Source organism: Pinus tabuliformis, chromosome 9 (genome assembly GCF_031772625.1).
Source record: "Pinus tabuliformis cultivar Carrire ecotype Pingquan chromosome 9, CPIR1, whole genome shotgun sequence".
Classification (NCBI taxonomy): Eukaryota; Viridiplantae; Streptophyta; class Pinopsida; order Pinales; family Pinaceae; genus Pinus; species Pinus tabuliformis.
Genome location: NC_142307.1, coordinates 1,823,414,381 through 1,823,439,168, shown reverse-complemented (window position 1 = coordinate 1,823,439,168; position 24,788 = coordinate 1,823,414,381). Strand labels below are relative to the sequence as shown.

Genomic DNA, 24,788 nt, shown 5'->3' with positions numbered 1-24,788 from the left:
AGTTGAGAGCTGAGAGCCAAGAGTTGAGAGCCAGAGAGCCAAACAGCCCGGGATAAAGATGGCATTCTAAGCCCATTGGTTCAGTTGTAAACCTATGGAGTTGAGTGTGGAACTTGTAAAAGAATTGAAGCCATAATCCCAAAGAGCCTAATTGAGTTGATTAGAGCTCAAGGAGACGTAGCCCAAGATATCAGGGTGAACTCCATATTATATTGTTGTCTTTATGGTTTGTTGATTTGCTGCATTGTGCTGTTATGTGTGTTTATATATATATATCAACTTAAGCATATAAACTTAAGGCAATTAAGTAGTTAAAGGCAAACACAAGCATACACCTATTTCAAGTGCTTATTTCCGCAAATTATCAATCATAAGCATAGATCTTGAAAATTGTTTAAGCTTTGGAGTGGGAGAGGTTCTTGTAAGTTGACAAGAAGCCTTTAGTGCCCCATTTCAGATCAACATCCTTGGACCTATCATGGATCCTTTCTTATGAATTCCTAGTACGATCATTGTGAATCACCGAAAATGATTATGTGCTTGAGAGTAGTAGTTAGAAATCCCTGGGTATAGGTCAAGGGGTGGGGCCTTGCCAATTCCAATTCCACATGTACCTAGAGTTTACAACTTTACATTGAAAGCTAACACTGACATCTTTTCTTGAAGATGGTCATGTATAAGGCAATCCACATCCTTTGACCTAGGGGCTTTACTAGATCTTTGCTTCTTGTGTTTGAATGCCGGGTTATGTGGGTATGCTCCATTGGGGCTCTCATGTGTCTTAGCAATGAATATAAAGTCCCACATGGAGAGCACATTGTGGAAATTACTCAAAGGGACTAAATAGGTTTATTATAGTTCCAACATGTAATGGATATTTCCCTCCTTGACCGAATGAGAGCATCATTTCACTAGACAAAGATGCAATGACCCTTGTGGTTTGTGGTCATGCCTAACTGGTCTAATATCATGGACTGCAATCCATTTGTTTTTGTTCATGGTTGCTACCACTTGTGCCCTAGCCTTTATAAGTTCATCTGCTTGCAATTCGGTAAGATCAAAATGTTGCTTCTTGGCTCTTAAAACACACATATAGATGATCATTAAAGACTGGTACTGAATGACAAGGGTAGAGCCCACTACCTAACTGGTCTTTTTTAAGGTTGACATCCTTTAAGTTGAGGGTGTCATGAATAAAAGAATGGCCCATTAGTAGAGGGTTTGAAGAAAATGGAAGGTCATAGATTTCAAGGTTTAGTTCCTTAGCACTCCTAAGAAATTTTACTTCAAACTTCACTTACACAGTGATATTCATAGTTTAAGGTGTTTTCTTTCCCTTGATCTCTTGGATCTGAGATCTATCCCTCAATTTTCCTTTGTATAGACACATGCTACATCTATTGATTTTTGATGTAATTAGAGAGAGATTCATATTTTCACCAAGTGAAACAAGGTGCACTTGCCCTCCTGGTTTTAATGAGATGTGTCACATGTGATGGTGGGTGGTTGGGAAACACTAATAAACTAAAACTGAGCCAATGAACTAAAAGGGAACCAATGTAAAATAAAAATGAACTAGCATAGATCCATCTTCACTGTATATATTCTCAGCACCAAGAGCTTTGAGCTTGTATTTTTTAATTTGATCCCACTCGGTGCTTAATACATATGGGGTTGAGATGGATCTAACAATATGATGGTGTATTTGCATGTCGTTATATTTTTCTTTGTTGGTAAATTGCCCTCTGTTGACTAAGTGGGATCTTCCTTCATTGTAGATGCTATGATCAAGGGATATTATTTTGTCAAATTTACCCAGGACATGCACCTGGTTCTCTGCTGAGATATTCCGCATCTGTGGACTGTCAAGGTAGCCAGGACTTCCAACTGGTCGTGTGGGTGGTGGTTAACTCTGTTGGTGGAATGAACATTGCAACATGTCTTTTGGGTAAAGGGGTGTTGAACTCGGCTCTGAGCGCTGAGCGCGCTTTCGTTTATCCACTTGATATCACATATCTTATACAGCTATATAAACTTTATGTATTCTGTGCTCACTCGTCCCATAGATCCTGTTCAGGTCTTCTGAGGTTGATATTCAACGTTTCATTTTGTTTGATTTCATATCAGAATTGACTAGATGCTAAAATTCAGGTAATTGTTTATTGATGAAATAAGAACCAACAAATTATCTAATACAATTGGTGAATGGAGTGCTCTCTAGTAAGGCATTCTAGGATTACTTTTGCTAGGTCTTCTTCATAGCAATGCATGACTTAGGTTGAAAGAAACATTAAAACAAAGAGATAGTCTATTGTTGAAGCATCTAACCACATGATCAACTGCATGTAACCCTTAACATTATATTGATAAAACATCTACCTCAATCAACTGCAGATAACCCTAAACATTAGATTTTTATCTTGACTTACTTTACACCATTGAGGAAGCTTGATGTCACTCAAGTTGGATAGAAGAAATAACTTAAGTTGATTCAGTAATACCCAGCATATGAATGCCCAGAAGACACCTAGTACATGCATAACTATGAGTATCATTTGTTGGTGTTGAATATGCTGCCTGAGATAGAACTGGAAGTTTGTAGGTCTGAGATTTTGAAGCTTCACAACTTGTTCTAGGACAACCAGCAAAGTACAACTGTGATTTATGGTTGAACCTGTAAGTTATTGGATCATTCATAGCTAGCAGTGCATATCCATATATAAAGCTCAATTGTAGTGTGGTTATCTGAGAACCATTTTTCTCAATAATACTGGATGCTCTTATCTATTTTGATTCTAACATTCAAGTAGCTTGTGAATTCAGTGTATAACTACATATCCTGTATTTGTGGAATATCATGAAAATATTTTGATGCTAAATATTATCTCAATGGAACCTTTTAGCTGGTGGGGAGTGTGTTCGAGTCTTGTGATGAAAACATGGATCACGCCATCAAGAGCCTCAGTAATCTTTGCCTTAACCCTTCTGAGAAGAATATATTTACTGCAGACGATGGTTTGGTTCATTCAGATGGCCAGCCAATTCAAGGTTAGTTTGGAGCAGCTTAGTAAGAGATTTGTTTTGCCAGATCAATGTGCTTGAAGACAAGAGTCTTTTTTGATTATATGTTACTTTCAACTGTTTCTTGATTTGTAACCGTGGTGTGATTATTCATGTAAGAGTGAAGTTCTGCTAAAGGCAATGTTGATGTCTATTCTTATGGATGATGGATCTGTAATGATCACTTCCTTTCTTGTACCAGTGCCTGGTTCTACACGAAGTGACACCGACTCTAGTAATCCAGAGTTCAGTCAGTCAGATGATAAATCTGGCTGCCCGGCTGATGGAGTAGAGTGGGTTGAGTTTCTTGTTAAAGAAATGAAGAATGCATCTGATTTGGATGATGCAAGGGCTCGTGCATTAAGGATTTTGGAGGCATTTGAGAAGACTGTAATGTCGAGGTCTGGGGCAATAGCTGAGGTTCTTTATAAGGTGATATTTTTTATTATATTGTTAAATAAATGAAATTCATTTTGATTAGTTCTTAATTGCAAATGTTTCTAACAATATATTTCTTTTATTAACACAGGAAAACACTTCCATTAAAGAACAGGTGCAAAATTTGCTTAATGAAAATAATATCCTAAAGCGTGCTGTAACTATTCAACATGAACGCCAGTTGGAGCAGCAAGAAAAGTCAAAAGAAGTGCAGCAACTACGGCAGCTTGTTGCTCAATACCAAGAGCAGGTTCGTACGCTAGAGGTAAGAAATGATCAGAAGGCTGATGCCTGCTGTGGAAATTTTAAATTGCTGGGTTACTATTGCTTCCACCATTTGAACTTCACTTTTGGATATAACCTAAAGGATGAAAACTGAAGTGTGCTGGTTGTATAACTAGATGGATGAGTTTAGAATCGGATAGAAATATTATCTTGTTACTGGAAGTCAACACAATTCAGCAGGGTAAAAGGGTTCCTTTGCATAAAATAATTCCATTTTAGATTTTATTTTGATCCTTATAGTAATTTATAATATGGAGAGCTTTCGAGGATGAAGAGTTTGACAAAACCTGTGCAAGAGTAGTTTTGCTAGCAGAATCTTAAAATGTAAGAAAACATTGATTTATAAAATATAGATAACAAAAGATATTATGAGAGAAAGAAACTTGGCGGAAAAGGCCTCAAGCCATAATCTCTATTCTCACAACATGTATTTTACATTCATCTTCCAATGATACAAATATATAATACAATTATGAAACCACCTCAATTGCTCTCACCTTGACACCTCACAAAGAGATAAAATAGGGAGAGAGAAAATAGGATTTAGAAACACACTAAGGCAAAAACTATATCCCAAGTTGTGAAATACATAAAGGTGGTATACTAGGACTTCATAATTGTATATGAGAAAGAGGCTAACACCTCCCCTCTTGACACCTCACAAAGAGATAAAGTAGGGAGAGAGAAAATATGATCTAGAAACACACTTAGGATGAAAACTACAATTAAAGATGTGAATACATAAAGGTGGTATACTAGGACTTCAGGATTGTATATGAGAAAGAGGCTAACATCCCCCCCCTGCCTCAATCACAAGTTTGAGCAACAATACCAGCAATGCAACATAAATTGGTACCAATGCCAAGTCTTCACTCTGAAACCCCTGATCTGAGCCTCAATGAAGAACTTCCTGAAAAAATGCCAAAAATGGATGCCGAAAACTTCAATATGAAGAGAGTGAACCAAGAGAGGTGAATCAGCTGCAAGTTTGTCACATCCCTGAAAATGCTAGACAACTCAGTCTAATGCCAAGCTGCAATGCAAATGGATCCATCTATCCTTTGCTATGTCGAATGACCATCCAAGTGAACAAAAGTGTCCACAACTTTACTCTCAATCAACAACCCAATCTTGTATCCAACACATGATTCAACTGCGAAAATTGAACCATAATTACTCCAAAATCTGCTTGCCCATCTGGAAAATTCATTGTGTTGTTGTCGAAACTTTCAGTTTGACAACCATCATTAATTCAATTTCATCATTAATTCCCCCCTTTGTCCACTGAAAGGAAAGACACACAAACGGTTTTTGTTTGAACACTAACAACTATCTACATGAACTGCCCCCCCCTTGATATGTAGGAGACTTTCACCATTGTACTCCCCATTTCAGACACATGAGAGTACCATCTTCTTTTCACTATTTGTTGCAACATTCGTCTTCACTCGAGATTGAATTATGTGGTAGGACCAATGTAGGCGCTTTCCTATTGATGACCACTCCCAAGGATCAACCCATTCATAATCAATCTTCAATCTTGCAGGTTTGTTTCTTCTGGAATTGTTAGAAAATCTTAAAGGCACAAATATTTTCTTATGTTGGTAATTCCCTGTGATACTCTTATGTTCTTATTAACTTTCTTATGTTTCTTTTATCTTTGTTTCATCAAGCAATTATCAAAAGCGAAACATGAAAATCAAGGACATCAGATATAGGCGGACAACTAGGGCTAAAACCCCTATATCGGGGAAAACCTAGTCAAGAACTCTTCCTTCAGTGATTCAAATGAGATAGACCAAGACCCTAGACCAATAGACCTTCCTCCTCCACCAAGTCAGCCCTCAAACTGTTCTTCCAACATTCAAAGATCCACTGCAACAATACTGCATCAACACTGCATAAACACTGCATCAGAGACAAATTTTCAACCTATTGCATCATAATTTTGGCCCAACTTCAAGACTGCAATTTCGGTCCTTCTGCAACTTTACTTCCTTTGCACGTGTGAGACAAGAGAGAGAATTTCGACTTCCTTAGCAAGATAAGGACCTCCTTCTCCTTTGCTAGCCCTTTTCTTCTTCTTCCTTGGAATTTGTACCTTTTATTGCTTCCAACTACTGCAATTCAAACTTGTTGTGAGTGAGTGACAAATGAGGTCGAGTTGCTCCAATATACAAGCTTCTTGTGAGGTCGAATTCCCTTGTTGAGGCCGACTTGGTTGAGCTATTTTACATCAAAATAATTTTCTTCTTTGACAAATAAATCCCAAGAAGGGTTCTTTACATTAGGACATGGACAAGGATATTTGATATAAACCCTAGAAGCCTTCAATGGAGGCTTTGACCTAAAAACAATTGACCCAAGCATGAAACCCATGCTTTAATAAGTCAATTTATTTAATAATAAAATTTCTTTTTCTTTCTTTTGACAAATACATTTTAAATATAATTATGAAGATCGACACTAGTTACATTCTTCAACACTCCCTCACTCCCTCTTAACTAGGGAGGTATTCATAATTACCTATATTTTATAGAGGTACTTGGAAGATCTCCAAAATGAACTACAAAGAGTTCTGGCACACTCGATGCCTCAGACTAGATACTTGAACTGGGTTATCTATCCAGGTGGGACTAAGATGGACTAAAGCTTTCAGCCAGTCTAGGTTCTATCAAGCTTACTAACTAACCATCAACTTAGGGATCTAGGTGCGCATCCAAGGTCAGAGCTCCAAGATCAACACCACCCTCCCTCTTCGGGATCTAGACATCAAACACACATAGATGGGCCAGATGTCCTCCCTTGCATCAGCCATTAGATTTTTCATCTCTCCATAATAAACTAGATATCCATTTGTCCAAGCATGCTTCCCGAGTGTTTATCCTTCTTCACAGAGAGATTTACCTGTTCAAACATAAACTCTAATAAAAAATAAACTTTAAAATATACATATACAAGTAAACACAAACCTTCGGGGTTTTCAATCATCTTGATGCCACTTATATCAAATTATTCATATGTAACTAGTTGGAAGCTTTTCTTCGTTCATTTCTTCAGTAGCATCAAGACATCCTCAATACATTATAGTACTTTCATTTATTTTCTAATTTCTTCTTCTAGGTATCCATCATGACCATCATAATATGCCCTTCCTCTTAATTGGGGAGATGTACTCTTTTCTTCTTACCATGCTCCCTCTTAACTTGGGAAGATCAACCACTTCTTTTATAACATCAGAGAACCTTTCATGGCTTCATTCCTTCTTACAATATCACGGTTATCATCATAACTTCCTTTATCATGCTCACCAATATTATCAAGTCAATTTTACTTACAAACATCTCCAACATCTTAAAGATTATGTACCTGCACAACTTAAACAAGTACAACCAAATACAAAATCATGAAGTTAACTATATCAAAATCATGTCAATATAATGGAAGCAATTAGACTTTAGACTTGATCTTGGTGGGTATTTGTCTAAGTCTAGGTCATGGTATTTGCCAATTGAAAGATCTGAAAGATAAGAAGAGATTTACAGGTTTTCCTCTCAAGAGGAGGGGTTTTGGCCCTAACTTGCAACATATATATTGTGTCATTGTTCTTACTGTTTTGGTAGCTGTTTGATGTATTGCATATTGGAATAATAACAAACAAAGCTAATAAGTAAAAGGTAACACAAACAATTATCAAGTTAAGAGAATTAACATATTCATTGCCCTATTAAATTCTCAACATGGTATCAGAGTTTTGGTTCTTTAAGGGCATGATGAAGATCTCCTCTACAATGAACAAGGTCATCAATAAAATTGCAAGCCATCTCAAGAAAGGCATCAAGGAAGCATGGAGTTTCTTATTCTCTCCAAAGAAGATATCAATCAATGAAAGGGATGAAGGTCTCTTCCTGGCTCTCTCTGGTACATTCCAAGGCAAAGACATCTGGGTAATTGATAGTGGTGCATCAAGGCACATGACTGGCCACTCCAACCAATTGAAGACTTTATCAAAAGGAAAATCCGCTTACTCTATGGAATCTGGAGACAACAAAAGCTATCTCGTGAAAGGCATTGGATCAACTTCCATAAAATTCGAAGATGGAAGCAACATCCACCTCAACAACATTCTATTTATACCAGGTTTGCACAAAAAATTACTTTCTATTTCAAGTTTAGAAAACAAAGGAGATAAAATAGCCTTCATTGATGGAAAAGTAGTTGTTTGGGTAAAAGGCTCAAGCATAAATCAAGCTAAAGTTATTGGTATCCAAGAAGGAAGGATTTACAGATTAATATCTCCTGTAAATCAAGCCCTAGTTCACGCTGAGATTAGTCCATGTGAACTTTGGCATCGAAGGTTTGGTCATCTACATTTCAAAATACTTCCATATTTAAGTTCCATAGTAGATGGAATCTTGAATCTAAAGGAAGATCGTGAAGGTGTCTGCAAGGGATGTGCATTGGGCAAGAATACCAAAAGACCGTTTGGAAGCAGTGCTTCACAGTCGAAAGAAATCTTGGATCTCATTCACTCTGATGTGTGTGGCCCTATGACTCCAAAATCACTTGGAGGCCATCTATACTATGTGACCTTCATAGATGATCATTCAAGAAAAACCTTGGTTTACTTAATGAAAACCAAGGATGAAGTATTTACAAAATTTCAAGAATTTAAGGCTGAAGTGGAGAACCTTACAGTAAGAAGAACCAAGATACTGAGATCTGATAATGGAGGAGAATATACATCCAAAGAGATTATAGCATTTTGTAAGGAGTTTGGGATTAAGAGGGAGCTGATAGTCCCATACAATCTCAAACAAAATGGAGTTGCAGAAAGAGAACAGGTCCATTGAAGAAAGTGTAAAAGCAATGTTACACGATCAAGATTTGCCTGAGTTTCCATGGGGAGAGGCAACAAAGACATCGCTCTACATTCAAAATCGATGTCCTCACAAATCTCTAGATAACAAGAGAAGTAGTGTTCACTGGGAAGAAGCCATTTGTAGATCATCTCCGAATCTTTGGGTGTCCTGTGTATATTCATATACCAAAGGACAAAAGAAAGAAGCTGGATCCTTCCGGTATGAAGGGAATATTTGTTGGGTATAGTAACTCATCAAAGGCCTATAGAATCTATATGAAATATGGACATCACATTAAAGTTAGTTGTGATGTCATATTTGATGAGAGTATAGCATTCAAGAAGTTAAAAGAACTTTCTATAGATTTTGATGATGAAGAACTTCCGATATTTGAGGAAGAAGTTGACATGGAAGGAGAAGAATCACACCATGAAGGAGGGCCTAGTGAACCTGTTCAAGCCGTAGTCATTCCAGAAATAAGGAAAAGACCTAATTGGTTTAAATCCACACTACTTGATGCAGAAGGTCATGGGGCAGCAGAAGGATCATTTATGGAAAGTAAGAGACGCAAGAAATATTTTGAGTATGTTGCATACATGACAAAATAAATAGAAGCAGAAACATCTACCTTTGAAGAGGTTGTAGAACATCGAGAATGGAAGGATGCCACGAATGAAGAGTATCAATCTATAATGAAGAATGGAGTTTGGGAGATCGTACCTAGGCCTGAAGACAAATCTGTGGTTACTTCCAAGTGGATCTATAAGATCAAGCATGCAACTAATGGAAGTATAGATAAGTATAAATCAAGATTTGTGGCTAGAGGGTTCGTTCAACTTGAAGGCATCAACTATGAAGAAACATTTGCTCCAACAACAAGATATACAACAATTCGATCATTAGTCTCTCTGGCAGCATCGATGGGATGGAACATCCAACAAATAGATGTGAAGATTGCGTTTTTGAATGGCACTATAGATGAAGTCTATATAGAACAACCCTTGGGTTTTGAAGTCAAAGCTAGGAAGGCGTATGTTTGCAGATTGAAGAAAGCATTATATGGCCTCAAGCACCAAGGACATGGTATGCTAGAATGGATGCATACCCACAGAGAATAGGCTTCACAAAAAGTTCTGCTGACTCAAACCTTTATATTAAGGTTGTAAACAATGAATTTGTAATTATTTTTCTGTATGTAGATGATCTTCTCTTGACAGGTGTAGAAGGTCGAATTGAAGAATGTAAGAAGCAATTGGCAGCAAAATTTGACATGAAGGATCTTGGGCTGATGCATTACTATTTGGGACTAGAAGTTTGGCAAGACCGAATGAAATCTATTTGGGTCAAGGAAAGTATGTGATCGAGATTCTAAAGAAGTTCGACATGATGGACTATAAACCTATGACCACTCCAATGATCACAAACTTGAAGAGATTGAAGAGTTTCGAATCAAGCCTTGTGGATCCTTCCCGGTATAGACAACTTGTTGGCTCATTAATGTACTTGGTGAATACTCGACCAGACATATGTTTTGCAGTAAACATACTTAGTCAATTCCAAGTGGAGCTGAAGCATGATCATTGGATAGCAGCAAAGCATATTCTGAGATATCTGCAAGGAACCATTAACTACTGTCTAAAATATGGTAGAAGGAATGAAGTCCAATTGATTGGTTATACAGATTTTGACTGGGGAGGCAGTGAATAGGATGGAAGAAGCACTACGGGAGGATGTTTCAGTTTAGGATCCTCCATGGTCTCATGGATGAGCAGAAAGCAAGACACCGTTTGCTTTGAGTAGTGCTGAGGTTGAATATGTTGCAGCATGTGAAGTAAGAAAAGAAGCAGTATGGTTAAGGAAGCTGCTATCTGACTTGTTTGAAGGACCGATGAACCCTACAATGATACTTTATGATAACACCAGTTGTATTTGTTTGTCTGAGGATCCAGTGTTTCATGGAAAGACAAAGCATATCAACAACAAGTATCACTATATTCAAGAGCTAGTACAAAATGGTGTGTTGCAACTACAGTATATCTCCACTGATGAACAGGTAGCTGACATATTGACGAAATCACTTCTGAACAAGAAGCTTGTATTAGTGTTGCAGGAACCGTCATCCCCAAGGATCCAAAGGCAAATCCGTGTCCCATACGGATCCGCCACCGATCCTTTGGCGGAACCACGGATCGGAAAATCGGATCCACGGTTCCTCATTTTTTGGCGGTTCTTGCAAAATTGGATTCGTGGGGGCCCGATCTGCGACTCCTACTGCCTTATCCGCGGTTCCTATTTCTCGATCCGTGAATCCGGAAAGGATTGGGTGCAGATCTGTGGAGGTCCAGACGTGTATCAACTGCGGATCGCGAGCGGATCCGAGAGAAGGTGGACGGTTCCGTGGGGCTTTTTTGTTTTTTGTTTTTGGAAATTCCGAATTGTTCTGTGAGGAACTACACTTTTTGAATACTCCTAAGGTGCCCCTTGATGCTCCCTAGATGCTTCCTAGATGCTCCCTAATGGTAATGTTAAATTCTTAAAGTAAAAGTGACATTCTCCTTTATCTTTCATTTCCATCCTTTACTTAAATTTTTAACATTACCATGAAATGACTCAGGATGTTTGAGAGTGGTTCCAACCTCTTCAGACTTCATATGGAGAAAATAGAATTTCATATCCCATTCAAAATTCAGTAGACTTAACAGTTTTTGGGATCAATGGGATTGTGGCGTTTCATTGGATTATATCATGTATGAGGGCATGTGATTGGCATTTAATCAAGAGCAACAAGCCCTATATGTACCTTAGTGTTGGTGTTATTGATTGTTCAACTCCTTTGTCACGGCCTTAGTAATTATGTATCCTTCACTCAAGTCAAAATCATTGATTAGGCATGTTAAGCTTTCTCTACCATATTATAAGGCTTGGATTAAGCTGTTTGATCAAAATTAGGCAGTGTTGACTAAAATCCCTATAGAATTGAAGTAGAGGCAAAGGCTAGACAAGAGAAGAGGAATCTAGATTGTAGATGGTTGATGTTGGAATAATTAATCATTGATGTACAATGGATGCCATATCTATCTTGATTTATGTGAAAATATACATGTTTTCATGTCTTCTACAACTAATTTGGTATTTTGGATGTTTTTTTTAATATAAATGCAAAAAAATATTATATATATATATATATATATATATATATATATCTAGATAGATAGTAGACGCTTCCGAGATGCTTCCCTTCCTAGATTTCTGGAAAATGACGCTTCCGTGCCCCTGCTTCCAAAAAACGTCCCCGTTTCGTGCAACATTGGCTTGTATACTTAAGGGACAAGCTTGGTATGGTGGATTTGTCCTCCCTAATTGAGAGGGAGAGATAGACACTACATTATTGCCTTCACTTAGGAAGAAAGAATGGAGGATTGGGTAACCATCTGACATTCAATACTCTTTGAGAATGTGTAGGGCATTCAAGACAAGAGTAGTCGTGGACCGATATTCTTTGAGGATTAGCTACCCAAGATAAGAATAGTCCAATGGGAGGTCATACTCTGTGAACACTCGGGTGGGGTATGTACCTTGGGAGACAATGATGATGGTGTCTATACATCATTAGTCTTGCCAACATTGTGTTCTGATCTTGTGGAGAGATAGAGTTGTTAGTCAAGACCTTGCTATGTGACAATGCTGGTTAATATGATGCTAGATAAATGGTTTACCAATCCCACTCTTCTTATGAGATCTCTTCGGATTGAGAATAACCATGTACCTTTTATGAATACCTCCCTAATTAAGAGGGAGTGTTGAAAAAATGTGTAACTAGGTTCGGTCTTCATAAGTATGAAATGCATTCTTGTAAATATAAAATGGAAAAGAAATTATTATTATTATTGGAGCATGGGTTTCATGCTTAAGTTCTTTTATTTTATAGGTCAAGCACCCATTGAATGCTTCTAGGATTTGTCCTAGGTAGAAGAGTCATTATCATATATGGAAGACCCTGTGGGCACATTTTAAACTGTAAAGAAAAAAATGTTTTCTGTCTTAAAAGTGTCAAAATACCTCCAAGATCAAGTCGACTTAATGAGCTGTCAAGTTGGCCTACATGAAGAGCCACATCCACCCTTGAAGAATCCTATATATAAGAGGAAGGCGTCTTCCATTTGGATCACTCACTCGCTCATCTCTTATGCGAAGAAGCAAAAGAAAAAGAAGTCGAAGAAGGAAGTACGAAGAAGAGGAAGTCGAAGTGTTTTTGGGCCTTATCTATTCTTCTAGGAAGATTGAAGTTAGGGTTTCTGCGCTGGATCTTCCGGGGTTCGATTTTGGAAGTAGAAGAGAAGGGAAGGCAAGTGAAGGTCTTTTAGGGCATCTTACTAGCCCTAGGACTCAAGACAAGGCAAGCAAAGTCAAGAGGGAGGCTACTAGAGGGAGATCAAAGTCTCCTAGAGAAGAAACAAGCCTTGTTAAGACTATGATGTGAGAAGCAAAACAAGTCTTGGCAACTTGCAAGTACCAAATTTCCAATATTTCAATAATTTAAAATCATAATTTGATTGAATAACTATTATGATTCACGAATCATGACATTATAGAATACAATTTACATATTTGAATTTAGAGTCATAGAAATAAGAATTTATGAAATAAACTTTAAAGTTTAGGTACCTTAAGGAGCTCCAACTTTGCAAATTCCTCGTAGATGCCTTGGGATGTGCGGTCACTGTGGTGGTTTGTGATGAAGGCTTGGATTTCTTTTGCCTCTTCAGAAATAACTCGAATCCACTCAATTTGCTTCCCCATCTTGCTCAACATGAGGTTCAATGAATGTACAACACAAGGGCTCCAAAAGATGTGTTGATATTTGCCATCGATAATTAGGCCTGCTGCTTTACACACTATTGCATTATCAGTGATTACCTAGACAAGATTTTCTGGCCACACCAATTCAATTGCTTCAATCAAGGTGTCAACAATGAATTGAGAATCTTTCATTTGCCCCTCACAATCCATTGCCTTCAAAAACATTGCCTCCTTTGGGATTTGAGCAATCACATTGATTAAAGGCCTATTCCTTTGATCTTTCTATCCACCAGAAATGGACACCCATGAAATGCACCATGAATTACGAATGGGGCTAAATTTAGCCTCCAAATCTAACTTTTTAGCACTCAACGTTGTAGTGCGGACCTTCTCATATCTAGGGCTCTTGTACCCTTTTGGGGCTTCATTCACTGCTTTTATCATCTTTTCCTAGTAAGGAGATTGCACAAGCTTAAAGGGAATGCCATTTTGCATAAATGCATTGACCTATAGTTGCATCTTCCATTACTCGAGCATCATTATTAAAACTCCTTTCAAGTGGGGTCCCAAATTAGACCACTTTGAATCGACAATTCCATGAGAGGGAAGTGGGGGTTTTGATGAAGATGCTCCCACCCTTGGTTGTTTGAATTGAGAGGCAGGATTTGCCTCATTTGCTTTAACATCTGCCTCATCTTGTGCTTTTTGATATTTTGCAAGTTTTTCCTTGCTTAAACCATATCCATCTGTCCCATTTTCTTTAGGTGGGCCACTACATATTCGAATCCCATTGCCTTTTAACCCAAGTAAATGTCCTTTAACTCGAGTGTATGATCCCTTATACTCCTTTTTACACTCTCTGCAAACCCATGCCAATGATCCCCCTCCTTGGATCTGCCCAACGATAGTTACATATTTCCAAAGTGGTGACTTTGGATCAACTTTAGAGACAGGTTCAATTTCATGTTCCACTTCCTCTGCCTCACGAATAGTTGAACTTGAAGTTGCCATGATGATGATGTAAATGAAACTGCAAAATAAAATTGATGGGTCACAATGCAATCTAGACAAGTTTTATTCCTTAAAAATTGTAAGAGATGCTTTGAAGGGGTAAAGAAACATGGAAAGGCAAGTGGGATGGAAAAACAATCTGATCATTGGAAAGCATTTAAATTTATTTCATCACTTGCTACTTCAAATTAAAATGATTCCAATCTCAAATTCTGCACATCGAGATAAGGGTATGCATAGTAAATTGGCATTTGAAAATGGAATGCTTCTTAGTCTCCACCAATAAAGCATGCAAATATGCTTATACCAAGAATATAAATATACTGCCCTATGCCATCACTAAGGTAGTGAATATATTTCGAGTTGTCACAAGGGAAATCTAAGTTCATATCAGCAATGTGCTTAGACTTCCAGACTTATTCAATCAATAATAGAACTATATTCAAACGGTATTTGACTTTTTCAGTTTGCTAATTCTATTGTTATAAATGACAAGAATGTTTCTAAATATGGTATTCATTATCTCTATATTCATATACATTCATGTATCTTATGTAGATGCTTGTCCTTTCATTACATATGATGTCTGACTTTTATGAAGAGTTACCATATCCATTGTGCTTTATATCTATATATGTTCTTATATTCATTTCAATGCAAGTTAGGTTCATCAATATATAAGATATTCATACAACTAAACACAATTTTCAAAGGCTTGAAAGTCAAGAGGAAAGAATAGGTTCTAGAACAAATATGCAAACCAAAAAACATATATATCCTCTAATTTGTTTGGAACTATTTTCTGTAGGAAAATGCATACCAGAAATTATCAAAGATGAAACAAAATGCTAACATTTAAGGGTGAAAGTAGATCAATGCAACTATGTGACAAACGCCATGACATGCAAGCCCACATGGCTCATATTTGTAAGGCCATTACCATTATTAAACCAATCAAATGGTAAGAATATTTGAAGCACAATATCACTTTCACACCATACATGCATAAGTTAACATCCTTACTAGAGTCACTGTAATTCCAGTCCAACTTCCAGTCTTGATAGACGGTGTCCAACTTCAAGTCGCTCGACTATCCAGACTCCACTGTCTCGTGAGTCGTCACTCGATTTTCCAGCAGGTAGTAGCGTGCTTCAACGTTTTACGTAGTAGATCCAATGTAAAATGAAAATGTTACTACGCGATGAGTTAGGTTTTAACTTTCGTCCACGGCGATTTGCGGGTTAGGTTTAAACGCTTTTTCCACGATGATTTGCTCGTTCACGATGCCAACTTACCTACCATTTCTAGCTTGAAGGGTTTCAAAAGGCGATTCGTTTCTAGAAAATCGTGGTATGGATCCGGATTTTCAAAAACGTTTTAAAAAATTCAAAAAAGGTCAAGAATCCGTTTCCAAAAAAATTGCGTTTCCAAAAAAATGAAACAAGATTGATAGAGATCCATGTCGTTTCTACGCCAGATTGTACAGGTTTCGTATATGAAACGAGGATTAGTGTTTCAGAGGGTTAGGGCCGGTGTTTCTGACAACTTGGCATACACCCCTTCGTATTGGGGGGGGAGGGGCATTTTGGACACCTAATCCATTAGGGTTGGTGTCATGGAATATGAACCATCATTGGGAGTGCAAGAGACCACTTAGTAGATGTCACCAAGGGTCTCAAAATTTTATTTGTGTATCATATCATTGGTTAATGCATCTCACGTTCATCTAAATTCTCTCTTGCATTCTCATGAGTCTAACAACATATTCGACCAACACCTTTGATGGGTAGAGATTGGCATTGTCTTGGGCTTTATTTGACATTTAACAAACCCTTCCTTTTGGAAACATGTCATGCACATTGGCAAAATGATGTATCCTTGTGTAACATTGCTGTTTTCTTTGGCATTTGCATTTGGTTGTTCAAAGATGCATATTTTTTATGTATTGTCTTTCACAGTATGTGGGGGCCAAGGCAACAAATTAGGGCTAGTTTTTGATGGTTAGTTTAGCAAATAGATGAGGCAAACCTGGGCAAAAGGAATCATATGTGTAATCGAGAACATGTATTCCCACCATGATGGAAGGATGAACCATCAAGCCTTCTTTAGTTTCTTAAGCACATCCAGAAGAAGATACCAAGATAGCCAATAATGTATGTCGAGTGAGACATGGAGAACTTAGACAACAAGTGGTTCCATTGTAGAGATGTGCAAGATGAGAGAGTTTTTCGTTTGCAAGGTAATGTGAGTCCTGAGATGATTGGCACCCCTAACTTGTGGCTTCAGTAGCTGTGACCTAGAGGCATCTAAGCCGTCAAAATCACCTGGAGATCGCACTCGGCCTGGGCCACACCAACCCATAGCATGACTGGATTTTTCCCACAGTTATAGACCGGTGACCTTTACACCATGGAGTGCCTTAACACAACACCCTGTCACCATTTGCTCTACCCCGAATGGGCACAAGATGAGAGAGTTTAACAATGAAGAAAGTTGCAACTTTTTCATTGGACAGGATCAAAGACCTTAGAGAAAATTGCATATGGGAGATAAACAGTGTTGCTTAAATCTTTTGTTTCACCGTTTGAAACTGTGGGGGATTTCAGCAGGACGGTAGCTGAGAAAATACACCAGTTTGTAGAAGAGAGCAATCACTGACTGCTTTCTGCCTTCTTGAGCTGAGGTATAATGGGACAAGCTAAAACAAGGTAGTTCTGTTTGGGAACATAGACCTTCAAATTCTCTTCATGTTTGAAGCACGGTGTAAAGCAAAGTTACCCATAACTGGCAGATTTAGAGTGGCATAAATCTTGTGAACGAGAGTCAAAGCTTTCATAGACCAGAAGCCTCTCGCTGGCGAAATGTGATCCAGATTGGATTGTCAAAAATTGGAAAGGTCCGAGGTTGATTCTCTGGTTATTTTGTGCTTAATGATATTTGCAAATTTCCATGCTTGAAGCTTGTATTGTTGTCTTGAGAGAAGCTGACCAAAGTCTTTGAAATTCGCCAAGGAAAAATGATGTGTGAATTTTTAGTCACATGTATGTATGGATAGAAAGCATGCAGAGCTTCTTGTTTGTTCTTCATGTAAAGAAGGGCAAAAGGTGAGAAAACCCAGCTGAGGCAAAAGGTTATACAGAAGGCATCGACCAGAAGGATGAGAGCTGGATTCTTCTTGTAAGGACTGAGGCTTTGGTCATGCGATGAGGTGGACAGGTTGGGATAAGGTGTTGCCTCTGTGCTCTGCTTCCTGCTTAACACAGCACAAGACTAAGGGTTAAGACCGATGAAGACTATCCTACACAGAGGAAAAGATGGGTCTTCGAGCAGAGTCTAACTCTGCACTATGCACAAAGGGAATAAGGAAAGGGCAGATGCCTTGTAGAGCTTGAGACATGTTCTGGTCCACAACATAGCCTCTTCCTTATAATAGATGTACCTGCCTCGCGATAGAGATTGTGGTAGTTGCTTAAATTCAACAGAATTCAAAATGTAAAGGAAATTATAACCGTCTTTTACAAAAAGTTTGGGAGGTCACTGGTGTTTTGCATATCACTAGTGGTAAGAATAAAAGGGAGTTAGGGAAAGAAAAACAGATCCTACAGGTCCCACAGGTTCCACTTGGGGGGGGAGTGAATTGGTTCATGCAAAGGTTCCACTTGGGGGGGGAAAGAATTGGTTCATGCAAAGGTTCCACTTGGGGGGGGAGTGAATTGGTTCATGCAAAGGGGATCTTGTGTAGTGGGGGAAGAAAGTGATTAGATATCCCATTGGCAGAGTAGACAATGATAATTCCATTCACTAAGAAAGATCTCAATCACTTGAAAAGATTAGCAGAAGAACCATGTCGAATTGTGCTGATTTGCCATTTTGGAATCACAGACAATTGGTTTATTGGGGCACTAGAAGCCTATTCGGGAAATTTTGCATGCTGTAGGAGTGAAGGAGACAGGCTTCCTATTCATTGTGAAGGAGATCCAGTATTTGTGCAAAGAGGGAGAAGTTGTCCCAGCATTTCTAGTTTTAACCAGATCCAAGATTGCATAGCAAAAGAAGGACAAAAACTCTTGTTATGTGTCTCTTTCTTCCAAATAGCAGGAAGCCATTGCTGAAATTGCTTGGTCATAATCCAAAGAAAACAGTCTCTGTTACACCTATGTTTGCCTAGCTATGTGTATCACGAGTAGATTAAGGGTGGTACTATTTCTTTTTGCATTAACTCATTGGCATAGGAATCACAGAGCTCTCATTGAGTGTGATGTGTAATCTGCTCTTTCAAGAGATTATTTGGAGCTGAGCAAACGTTCTCTTTGATGTTAGTTTCCTGTTTGGGACATACGACAATTACACAGAAATAATTGACACTAGGTTGCACGAAACGGGGAAATGGGTACGAGTTTCCGAAACGGGAACCGATACGAAACGCGACCTCCCCAAATTTTGGAAACGGGGAAACAAGAACATATATATATATATATATGTGTGTGTGTGTGTGTGTGACATTTAAGAAATATGTGCAATCATAAAGCATATATGATGCATTCTAATTTATTACATTATGATAAAATTGTCAATTATCAATGCATAAACTATAAGTCTCTAAATTTACATCACATTTAATCATGAATGATCACATAATGAAAATAGAAATATCCAAAATCAGCCACAAGAAATTTCTAATTTCTTGTCTTGTGCTTGATTGGGAGTCTCCTCCTACATAGTCGAACAACCTTAGTGCTCTTGATTAAATACAAGTTTCATACCTTAGTACCCTACATGCTCTTCATTATTGGGAGTCTCCCCTGCATAGAGGGCTTGGTTCTCTTGATTAAATACAAGTTCCATACCCTAGTACATGATAAAATCCATTGGAAACATTGCAATCCCCCCAATCCTGAAATCCTGAAAAACAGATAAGTCTGCTGGATTTTGAGTGAGATCTAAAATTCTACTTTCTCCATATGAAATCCAATGAGGGTGAAACCACTCTCAAACATCCTGAGTCATTTCATGGTAATGTTAAAAATTTAAGTAAAAGGATGAAAATTAAAAATAAAGGAGAATAGGATGAAAATGAAAAATAAAGGAGAATAGGATGAAAATGAAAAATAAAAGAGAATATGATGAAAATGAAAAATAAATGAGAATATCACTTTTACTTTAAGAATTTAACATAATTTAACATTACCATGAACTGCATATCAACACTAGGGCAAAAGTTCACTTTTTTTAACTTTAGACAGGCATCTAGAAGCAACTAGAAGTCACTAGGATAACCTAAACATAAATTAGAAAACAAATTAAAAAAAATAAATAAAAAAAACACAAATAAAAAGCTGAAATGTGAGTTGTATGGCCCTGAAATGCGTTTCAGGCCGTACTGGCCACGTTTCAGTTTTGTGAAACGTGGCAGTGTGGCCTGAAACGTGTTTCAGGGCCGTACCATACGCGTTTCAGCGTTTCGTACCCGTTTCCGTACGGAAACACCCCCTTGCCCTACGTTTCCTGCAACATAGAATTGACAGAAACAGGACACACCAAGGTTGAAATAAACCAGCACAGTAAAGGACATTTAATTCTGCATTTAAAATAGTTAATAGCATCCATACAGGTGAATTGACTTGGCCATAGGCTGACTCTTGGTATTGTTGAGGTCCTCCTACTTTTGTTTGATTAGCTTTTAAATTCGAGAATTTTGTATTTTTAGTATGTTTGCTGTTTTTATCCATTAAATTAGCAAAAAGATGAAATCTGGAAAACAATTACTTTCCATCCATAGCCATCTCATTATTGCCTCATTAATATCCTTTAAAACACCATCTCATTATTGCCTCATTAATATCCTTTAAATTGTTTGCATATGATCTTTAATCTGTTTGCATATGATCTTTAATCTACTCTATAGGTGTCTTGTCCATATCATATGCTTCCGGGATCAGCAACATAGTTTGAATTTCTGACTAAACATTGTATAAAATTATGTTATTATGATTGGGCATTTTTGGTATGGGAAGAGTAGAAGTAATCTGTGAAATAATCTTGCCATCTTGATGCTGCATAAAAATTTACCTTTTCTGTTGATAGGTTCCTATGCTGCCATACGGGTGGAGGTATTGAACTGATATAGTTGTGTGTAACTACTGCAGAAAGTGCATTCTTAGAATTTAATTAATTTGTTAACTACTTGCAATCAAAACTAACAAGAGCAGAAGTGGAAATAGCATAAGTTGTTTCATTTAGTCCTTGGATGTTTACAAATTAGTACCGTAGACTTACATTGATGCAAAGAACATCAGTTGGGTAAGTTGGGGAAAATGTTAAATTGTAGGTTGTGTAGAGTTTATTCTGTTTACCAAATTGCCTGTACAGTATTCTATGTAAAGAGGGGGCACAAGAGGCCAAGAATGCTCTATTAGATGTGCCTATCAACATCTAATATTTGATGACTATAGTTCAGAAGGAAGTTAGAAAGGGAAAAGCTGGAATGTTTGAACTAAAACACTTAGTAACCTGCTTGATTGGTCTTCGACCCTCTGTTGTGTTGATTTTTGGGTAGCTGCAGGAGGTATTCCCCAGCTACACAAGTTAAGAGAGAAAGTTAAATTTTAAATTAGAAAGAAAATTAAAGGAAATAAAATTAATTTTAATTTCTAAAGAGGTGCCTCTTTGGGCATCCTAATATCACTAGAAAAAGCACTTGAGCTTCTCATTTACTCACTCACTCATCAATCACATTTTTCTCTCTCTCTCTCTCTCACACATGGGAAGCTATCTGAGGAAGAGACCGAAGTTTTTAAGGAGTCAAATTTCTGAGACTGTGAATGTTTGAACAGTTGAATTTTCTTAGTGTAATTACTTCTTGATGTTCTGGAGTGTGTTAAAGCAATATCATATGTCATTGGAAGTAATTATCAGTTGCAGAAAATTGTGCTTGTTAATTGGCTCTTAGAAATGAACATGTTGTAGGCTTGGCTTTACTTACATACGTATATGTGAAAATCAACTTCAATATCTATGGAGATGTCATATAATTTTGTTATCTTTGCATCAATATATGAGAGACTCAGACTTGGGATCGATTTCAGAATACTAAGGTTATGACAATACAGAAAAAACTTGACATAATCTTGGGAAATAGAAAAACTCAAGGCAAATTTTGTCACACTATGTCAAAATTGACCAAAATAATCAAATTTAAACATACCTGGTGAAATTTGCTGAATGAATGGTAAAAATTATTTAAACCTTCTGAGTCTTGACGTGTTTGACCTGTTTTGACCAAGTTTGGCCCCAGTGAGTAGACTCCTTTTGTTTCGAGCCAAGCCAAGTAGACTCATGAAAGCTTTTGGCAGGCTTGGTGAGTCTTCTTTCAATGCAGTAACTGACATTTTACATTTCAAGTTACAATTAAAAAGTTTCGACCAAAACATTGCTGCTCTATGCTGGAAGCTTTAGGGACCATGGTGGGTTTGTTTGCACACTGTTCTTGCAAATCTGTTAAACATACCCATCCGAACAGAAAAAAAGGTTGTAGGGTTGTATTTATGCTTTTCAAAAAGTTTAGTGTTTAGACTATCTGGCATAGTGTTGCGGGGGAGTGCCCCCCCCTTGATCCCGCTCCCAATCTGTGCTCCGGGCGGGAGCGACTCGGGAGCAGGTGGGGAGCGTGCTCTGGAAAAAAAAAGCTCCCTGCCTTTTCGGGAGCATTTAGCCTTTTTTGCAAATTTTTTTTTTTCAGTAATGTTCCAAATGCAATTTTTTTTTCAAAGAAACAAATAAGTTTTGAGTGGGACAGCTTAATGATCAAGCCTATGGCCCTAGTATTGATATGCGATTCATTGTAATGTTAAATTCTTAAGACTCGGGATGTTTGAGAGTGGTTCCAACCTCATTGGATTTCATATGGAGAAATTAGAGTTTTAAATTTCATTCAAAATCCAGCAAACTTATCAGTTTTTCAGGATTTCAGGATTGCAATGTTTCCATTGAATTTTGTCATGTATATTAGGGTATGGAACTCGTATTTAATCAAGAGCACCAATCCCTCTATGTACCTTGATGTTAGTGATATTGGTTGTCGAACTCCTCTATCATGACCCTCCTAAAAATGTACACATCACTCAAACAAAATCTTGTCTTGACATGCTATGTTTTTTCTATCTTATGTTAATGCTTAGAGGGTGATATTAATGACAAAGATACCTCTGGATATTAATGCTTATAGGGTGATATTAATGACAAAGATCCTGATTTTCCAACAAGACTAAAAAATTAGACATTTCTCGTGGTGGCAAGAGGCCCAAGCATAAGCAATAGATAATAGATTTACTTGTCTTTTCTAATTTCTACATGTTTTTGTTGACATATATATATATATATATATATATATATATATATATATATATATATAAAACGCTCCGGGATTCGCTTCCAAACCTGGAGCTTCTGAAAATGTTGCTCCCGCACCCTGCTTGCTCCCTGCTTTCGCTCCCGCTCCCAAGTAACACTGATCTGGCAGAATTTGGTATCTGGTTTAGTGTTGTCTAGATCTCACAGTCGGAGGATAAATCCTTGGTCTTTGACAGGATCACATTGGGCATCGATCTCTTGCAACCATAGAGCCATGAACATTAGCTTTAATTAATTTGACAAGCTTCCTGTTTTTGATCTGTCGATAGGTTATTCAGTGAAACACAGAAAAGAACTAGAATTTTGGGTTTGTTTTATGATTGGACCATCATTATATACTATGACGAACTTCAATAGAACCATTAGATTTTGATGCTTAAAATCTGGGTGTCAGTTAACTTCTAGGAGTGAAAAATGACAATGATTCGTTTGATCCGAAGGCTAATATCATGTCAAATTTTGGTCTAATCAACGAAATTTATACTCAACAGAATGGCCCGGTTGACTACTAAAATCTTTAACAAGTTGAGGTATGCCTAAATGGCAATCATTAAACTTGTTAACTAAACAATGAAACACAATCTTTCTCAGCATATCCAACCTGTACCAGATGATAGATTCACTGGTTATGGTAGATAGACAATGCGGGGGTATCCATCGTAATATGCATCAAGTCGGGGTGTGGTAGACAAGCTTGAAGTAATGGATAATCATAGGATTTTCTTTTGACAAGGGAACATATATTTGCTGTAGTTGTGTGTTTATCGTCAGCCATAGAAGCAGGTTTATTGTTGCTATGTCTAATCTCTATTCATTATTTACATTTTTAGTTTATTTACATAATTTTAAAGTTGATGGCCATTTTTTCCTGAGTGTCTGCTCCTTTCGGTTTTTTTGTATGTTTTTTTTGGCACCTGTGCATTGTTTCCAGTTAATTTATTTGTCACTCTGTTTTGTTGCAGCTGAATAATTATGCGTTGAAACTACATCTACGCAAGGCTGAGGAAGGAAGCTCAATGCCTGGACGTTTCCATCCAGATATTTTTTAGGAAGACGCGTGAATCAACAATTTTTTTTTGGCAATGGGGGTTTCCTATTCAATCCAATCAAGGATCCAAATCTGTTATATGTATATACTGGGACTATAGGAATTTATGTGCAAGGAGCTGGTGCGGGATTACTAGTACTGTTTTTTTGTAAAAATTGCTATATTGGAACCATTCTTAAAGCCCCAATATTCCTTGTAAAGAAAGCTTTGGCCAAGACAAAGACCATACGCATTTATATTCTTCATTTGCAGCTATAATATATCATTTTCACCATCTTTTTGACAAGTTTTTGTACAGCCGTATATGGCAACGGATATTTCTTCTGGAGTTTGGTTGCTGCTGGGAAACACCCTTTGCATGAGTTCTAATTCGTTTCATCCTCGCTTGGTCTCGCATGATAGAAAATTATACATTCAGAAGGTTGTACGTTCAGTTTATCAAGTTCGCTGATTGCATGAATATATAGCATGCCTGTAATTGTTCATTACAGTGTTTGTTGTCTGTCTCTTCTGATTTTATTCAGTATCTCATCAACTGAAATGAATAGTCCAGAATGAAGAAACGAAGTTGCAATAATTTTATCGAAGGTTAGCCTTGGATGATGTTTCCACTCGCTAATTAGTTATGAGCAGTGCCATTTTGGAGGTGGGAGGCTACCTTGACGGTTAAATGTCAAAGGTAATGCTGATACGGACGAGTGATTTGTATTGGTGTATGCTTATTTCTGAAAGAGACATACATGTTACATACTAAGAGATCTATCAATATTAAGAGAATGTATGCTTCCACAGTCCATAATCATATATAGTTGTATTTCGGGACAATATCCCTGAGGATGGGTGGAGTGTCCCCCCGAAACGTTGGGCAATATCCT

At 37.6% G+C, this 24,788-nt stretch overlaps 1 protein-coding gene across 1 annotated transcript in view; it reads left to right on the top strand.

Annotated features, from left to right (window-relative positions):
* Positions 1-24,199, top strand: part of LOC149156081 (uncharacterized) — a 50,398-nt gene extending 26,199 nt beyond the window's left edge. Inside the window, exons 2-5 of the mRNA XM_089437885.1 lie at positions 2,904-3,048; positions 3,263-3,492; positions 3,590-3,763; positions 23,828-24,199. Coding sequence (XP_089294011.1) covers positions 2,904-3,048; positions 3,263-3,492; positions 3,590-3,763; positions 23,828-23,914 — 636 coding nt within the window. The 3' untranslated portion in view covers positions 23,915-24,199. The remainder of the gene's footprint in view (positions 1-2,903; positions 3,049-3,262; positions 3,493-3,589; positions 3,764-23,827) is intronic.
* Positions 24,200-24,788: the final 589 nt, after the last annotated feature.